The sequence below is a fragment of the Alligator sinensis genome, unplaced genomic scaffold (assembly GCF_000455745.1).
Source record: "Alligator sinensis unplaced genomic scaffold, ASM45574v1 scaffold338_1, whole genome shotgun sequence".
In the NCBI taxonomy this organism is placed as follows: Eukaryota; Metazoa; Chordata; order Crocodylia; family Alligatoridae; genus Alligator; species Alligator sinensis.
Window position 1 is genome coordinate 406,969 of NW_005842719.1, and position 5,925 is coordinate 412,893.

General features: G+C 44.3%; 1 protein-coding gene across 2 annotated transcripts in view; it reads right to left on the reverse strand.

Annotated features, from left to right (window-relative positions):
• The window catches only part of RBL1 (RB transcriptional corepressor like 1), a 79,852-nt gene that overhangs the window by 17,938 nt on the left and 55,989 nt on the right, over nucleotides 1-5,925 (reverse strand). For both annotated transcript variants that reach the window (XM_006034285.3, XM_025216271.1), the window contains one exon: nucleotides 4,412-4,588. In XM_006034285.3, coding sequence (XP_006034347.1) covers nucleotides 4,412-4,588 — 177 coding nt within the window. The remainder of the gene's footprint in view (nucleotides 1-4,411; nucleotides 4,589-5,925) is intronic.

Below are 5,925 nucleotides of genomic sequence, written 5' to 3' on the forward strand. Positions count from 1 at the left end.
TGGATACACTACACTCGGGTGAAGGCCGCACCAGAAGTACCACTAGCAGGAGAAGTGGCTGAGAGTGTCGCACCGGAAGCCGACACAAACGGACACCGTTGGACAGCAGAGCCAGTAGAAGGGCTTAAATTTCTGTTTAAACGTCAACCATGTGGAAAGCAGTCCTTTGTATAGGTGTAATGTTTCTAGAGTCTAAGGGGTTGGTGCATCAAAGGTTCGATAAGAGTCAAAATGTGTGGGTTCATTTGGCAAAGGACATATTAAACGTCACTCATTTTTGTCTGGCAGGTGGAATATCAGTTGATGATATTTTCACGTCATGCCTTATAGGGGTGCCCACTCCAATGGAAGCACTCCGGAATCAGACTTGGTTCACATCTGGGGGAATAGGAGGTCCAATTAATTACACTAACAACTCCATGTGGGGAACCATTACCACAGAAAGAAATGCTAGTACCTTTGAAATAGATTTGTTGACAGTCACCTCCCCTGGTAACACCAGCTGTGCCAATTTTGTGAATTGTACCCAAGCTTGCAAAAGCCTAACCAAAGAAACAGAAATTTTTAATTGCTCAGTCATGACTAATGTATCTTGCAACTACGTTCATGTTATATTACCCCGAGGGTGGTTCCTCCTTTGTGGGAAGACTGCCTATTCATATATCCCAGCCAATGCCACAGGAGGCCCTTGTGCTCTAGGCCGGTTGACTGTCTGGCTACCAGGTATGCCTAATACCTCTAGTAAGCGTCACCGGAGAGGTTCGAAGGTGCTAGATGAATCCTGTGATAGTGACATAAACCTCCTGAGTGAGGCCGAGGTAGTGTCCTTAGCAGTTTTCCTAGTAGGGGTGCCAGGCCTAGTAGTGGACGCTGAGAGAGAGCTTGGTAAGGTGGCCTGTGCCCTGGCAAAGGGCCTAAATACAACTTCACAGGCCCTAGCTGCCCTCAATATTGAAATGAAAGAACTAAGAGGAGCTACTCTGCAAAATAGAGCAGCCATAGATTACTTGTTGCTGAGGCATAACCACGGATGTGAAGAGTTCGAGGGAATGTGTTGTTTTAATTTGACAGATAACTCCGAGTTGATAGAGTCAAAAGTGCAGAAGTTAAAAAAGGTTCTGTCCCACATTAAGCAAGGGGAAGGGTTCGACTTCTCATGACTTACTTCTTGGCTTCCTAATTTTTCATGGCTTAAGCAAATTTTCTTATTAATTGTGGCAAGTATATGTATTTTTTTAATGATCTGTTGTGGGGTACATTGTATGCCACTGTGTTGTGGGGTACTCAAGAAATCAATTTCTTCCCCTGTTCACCACGTGATGTTTGTAAAATCATCAGTTACAAACCCGATCCAAAATAATCGGGAGGAAGCGAAAAGATTTCTGGAGATGAGAAAGATAGTCGAGGACTATGGACCTTTCCGTAAGGACCATAGCCTCGAAGGGGGGATTTGATAAGCACCCCTTGTTTCAGGGGCACCTGGCTAAACCCCTAGGGACAGAGGTAGGGCTGGAAGCCATGTCCAGCAGAGATCCCTTGAACTTTTACTATGCATTTTCTACTTCAGGAACAGTTTTATATTCTGAAAAAAAGTATTTTATCTAACCAAGGGCATACAGTAGGTTGTTTAGGCTGGGGGAGATTGCTTGTTGCGTAGTTGCTGATTGCTGGCCTCGCTAGAAGGAATACTGTATCAACAAAGTTCCGGAGCTGGAAGGGGGGTTACTTGGGGGGGAGCTGGAAGGGGGGTTACTTGCTGGGCTTGCTATACATGTCATCACATCAGCAGGTTTAACCTGTTACGTAGCTATATAAGGCAGACGCCCACTGGGGTGGGGGTGCTTGCTTTGCGAACGATTGCCAAGCACCATTTTCTGCGCAGGAAATAAAGGTTAAGTTGGATCCTTCACCCCTGTGTGTTTATTGGCACAAGCGCACCGGGCACGAACTCACTGTCCTTTGGGGACAACACCACCACCACCATTTTTAAGCTCCGGGAGTCAAGTGGGGCACCCCCTGCTCACCCGACACCGAGAGACGCAACTTGTTGCTACCACTGCTGTTGGGCAGGCAGGGGACGTGGCGCAACCAGCATACCACTCCTGGGGCAAAGGAAGCAGGGTGGAAAGCGCTGAGCCTGCAGCAGGCAGCCCACCTCTGTTTCTGCCCTCGCCCTACACACAGGGGGGCACATGCCCCCCCCAGGGGGCTGTGCACAGCAGCAGAGAGCTGTGCTCTCTGGACAAGCTGCCTGTGACTCCGTCCCGGTCCCCAACCCAGCCCCAGCCCCAGGGTCCCATTTAGTGCCCTGGCTGGGCAGCGCCCCTAGCCCCACCCCTACCTTCACCATGGGGACCCTTGATCTGCCCCCTATGCCCCTTCCCCTCCGCAGATGCAAAGTGCTGCTCTCCACACTGCCCGGCTGCACTCCTGCCCACATGCATGCTGTGGTTGCATGCATACGTGTGGTGTCCAGGGGCCATGGCCAGAAGGCATATTATATTTATCAGTACATTATTGGCGACACTGGCCAAAAAAAGCCAATAATGTTAATTTTCCTTTTACTGGAGCCAATCTGATATGGCGCTGATCTATCGGTGCACCTCTACTTAAAATTAGTTTCAAGTGTTAATGTGCAAACAATCCAGGAGTTAAGAACTCCAGGGGCTGCCCAATATTACTGTGCAACAAGGCCCTCAAGCTCTAAAAGACTGCTTACAGTATTGAAATGCCTGAATGACAATTCCATTCCATAGGTAATGCCTTTTCTCATTTCTCTTTACTACTGGGCTGCACTGAGCAGCTCTTTTTTAAAACAGCCTTACTACATTATTAAACTGGTGTATTGCCTTGGCGTCAGTTTTTTCACCTGAATGTGCAGCAGTCTCAGATTCTGTTTACATTTGCTAGCAGTTCTAAAAGTTAGAGAGTGAAATTGGGTTATGAAACTGGAACACTGATGTAAGTGAGGTTTAGTTTAATAGTGCTTCAAAACAACATGAGCAAGCTTCTCAAATCTCTCTCTATTTCCTAGCAGAATATTTTATTTCTGTGATGCATACCACTAGTTGCCTTCCTCAACCTTAACATGCTGCAGTGGAAAACATTAACATTTTCCCAAAAAGAAAGTATTCACAGAGATGTTAGCCCCAGCAACCTTTTGCCTGATGCTAGCATAACTAAAAAGCTGTACCAAGCTCTTTCTAGGTCTTATTTCTTACTGTATGGACCTGAAAGTCAGCAGAGCAGTAAAGATGAGCAACATGAGACAGTCCCTTCTAGAGACTGAACACAACGTTGTCTCCTATGACCCACAGCAGACATTACATGTATTGCACAATTCATGAATTAATCACAAGATAAATTGTAACATGCCACATGTTCAACCAATGTATTACGCAATAAAAAATGGCAAACCAGCAACTGAGCTGGTTCCCATTAAATATGGAACACCCATGTGGCTAATTTGTATTGCACTTTAATTTGAAAGTGTAGCATGTTAAAGTGCAATTAGGGAGCCAAGCTCAGAGCCAATCTCTGGTTCTGCCTCAAAACCCATTTAAAATTTCTGGTGTGCAGGGAATTTAGCACTGGGAATCCAGTCTCTGATGCCAGGAAGTTTAAAGCCACACCGGGAAGCCCAGCACTGGGGACTGGTTCCTCAATGTCAGGCTACCCAGCAAGCCTTTAAAGGTCTGGGCACATGATGGGATCTGAAGAATTTTACTTCAGATCCCCAAAATCATGCATCCTGCCATGCCAGATTTTGAAAGTTTGGCATGACAGGTCACACAATTTTTGAGATCTGGAATAAAATACTTTAGATCCATTGCACATTTAATTTGTTTGTCAGGGGCCTATGAAAATGGTCTTGTAAAGGGAAAAGGAAAGAACAATGGTGTTCCATCACATTTTGAAAGGATCTCCCTTCAGTAATGTAACTCAGGGTGGGCAAGTACAACAACAGCCCTGGGTGCCAATTTAAAGCACTTATCAGAATGTTGGCCCCTGGGAACCTGAGAAGCAGCTGCCACTGGTATGTATGGAGCCTATGAGGCAGCAGCAGTAATGACCACAGCAGCAGCCACCATTGGTGTATGGAAGCTTGTTCAGCAATGGAGGGAGCAGCCTCAGTGTGTGGGTAGACAGTGCCATGGCAACAACAGCCACTGGGGTCTCCAGTAACACTCCTTCATGCTCAGCAACCTACGCTACCCACTCTTCAGCATTCAACACAATTCCCTCCTCCTCCCCTCCCCCCCTGCTCAAGGCACCAAAAATTCTCAGTTACATCTCTGCCTTCCCAACCCCCCCGCAAGCCAATATCAAAATTAATGTAAATTTTCAATATATTTTAAACTTTATTTACCAGCTAATAAAGGTAAAACACTTCTTAAAACTTATGCCTTACCTTTGCCATAATGTAAAAGGCACAAAGGAGGAGCTGATCCAAATGTCGGTCTTTCATTAGATCAGTGCAGTGAACTAATGTGAACTCAAAACATGTCCATATCTTCCTGCGCAAGTCATTGGAAACATCCATTTTTAAGCACAAATCACGCAAACGCACACTTGCCAAATGATATACCTGAGATGGAAGACAGCACAATAACTGAGGCTTAAATGAACCTTGAAATTTGAAGCCTATGAAATGTGTGATCCCAGCAATTAAAGGACACCATTCTGGGTAGCAATTTTTTTGCCTGCTGCTTTCTGAACTTCAGAAACTATATTTTGAATGACCTCTACTCCAACCCGCATGATTTGATAAATGTTGCTACCTGTCATTTTCTGGATACCAGCAGCAGTTTTTCGTTTCCAGACAAAAACTCCACAGCAAGCAAAGATGACAAAACAGAATGAGGAAAAACAATACAGCCCCTACGTGGCAAAAAGCATTTGGCTTAAAAAGAAATTTTGTAGTCATGGTACCAGAAAAATGACTAGCTCCTACTCCACTAGTTTCACAGGCTCCTAGTAAATGCAATTACAAACCCCCCTGTCAACCAGGGTGCCTCAAGATCCTTTCACGAGCGCCATGAAATATTAGTACCATTATGTGTGCAAGCATGGTTCACAAGATAAACCCAGAAATTTCAAATAGAAATCCATAACATTAATAATGTTCTGATCTGTTGTGATCTGAGTTCTTGGTAACGGAAGAAATGCTGGATTATTTTCTGCAGTCAAAAAATGAGTGAAAATTAAGAGTTGGCACTTTCTGAGGGGTGCCTTGAGTCTAAAAAGGTTCAGAACCACTGCTATCTATGAATTTTCTATCTACACATAACAGCAAAAATTCTACTTTCTGCATATTCAAACTCAAAGAGATTACAGAAGATCCATCCTTGGAAGTTTTTAATGCCAGGTTACATAAACACTGATCTGGAATGGTTTAGTCAGAGATGATCCCCTGCTATGAGCAGGGGATTGTACTAGATGACCTCCTGAGGTCCCTTTTAGCTCTACTTTTCTATGGTTTTATGAAAGCCACAAGTCTAGAATTGATAGGTTCTATATACCAAATCTATATGCAAGGTCACAAATTAGAGGAGCAGTTTAAAATGAGAATGTATCAGCTAAAAATACTCCAAAACAATATCCACTGTAGCTTTGTGCAGCCCTACACAAATTAAAAAAAAAAAAATCAGGATTGTTAAGTGGGTGCAGGAAATAGATGTTGCTTCTTTTATTAGAAAACACTGAATTTAAGATAGAAGTAGTCAAAATAGTCTACTGCATCTGAATGCCTGCCAGCTGCAAGACAACTTCCTTTCCGTGTGTCCTACCCACAAGTCTGGGAGGCAATAAGAACATGTATAGGAAATCAAAAGCACACAAAACGTGTTGCTACTGTAGCAGTCAATCAAAGAAATCAGAATGCAACTCATCTGGCAGTCGCTGGTAAATGTGAAAAGACTGTTT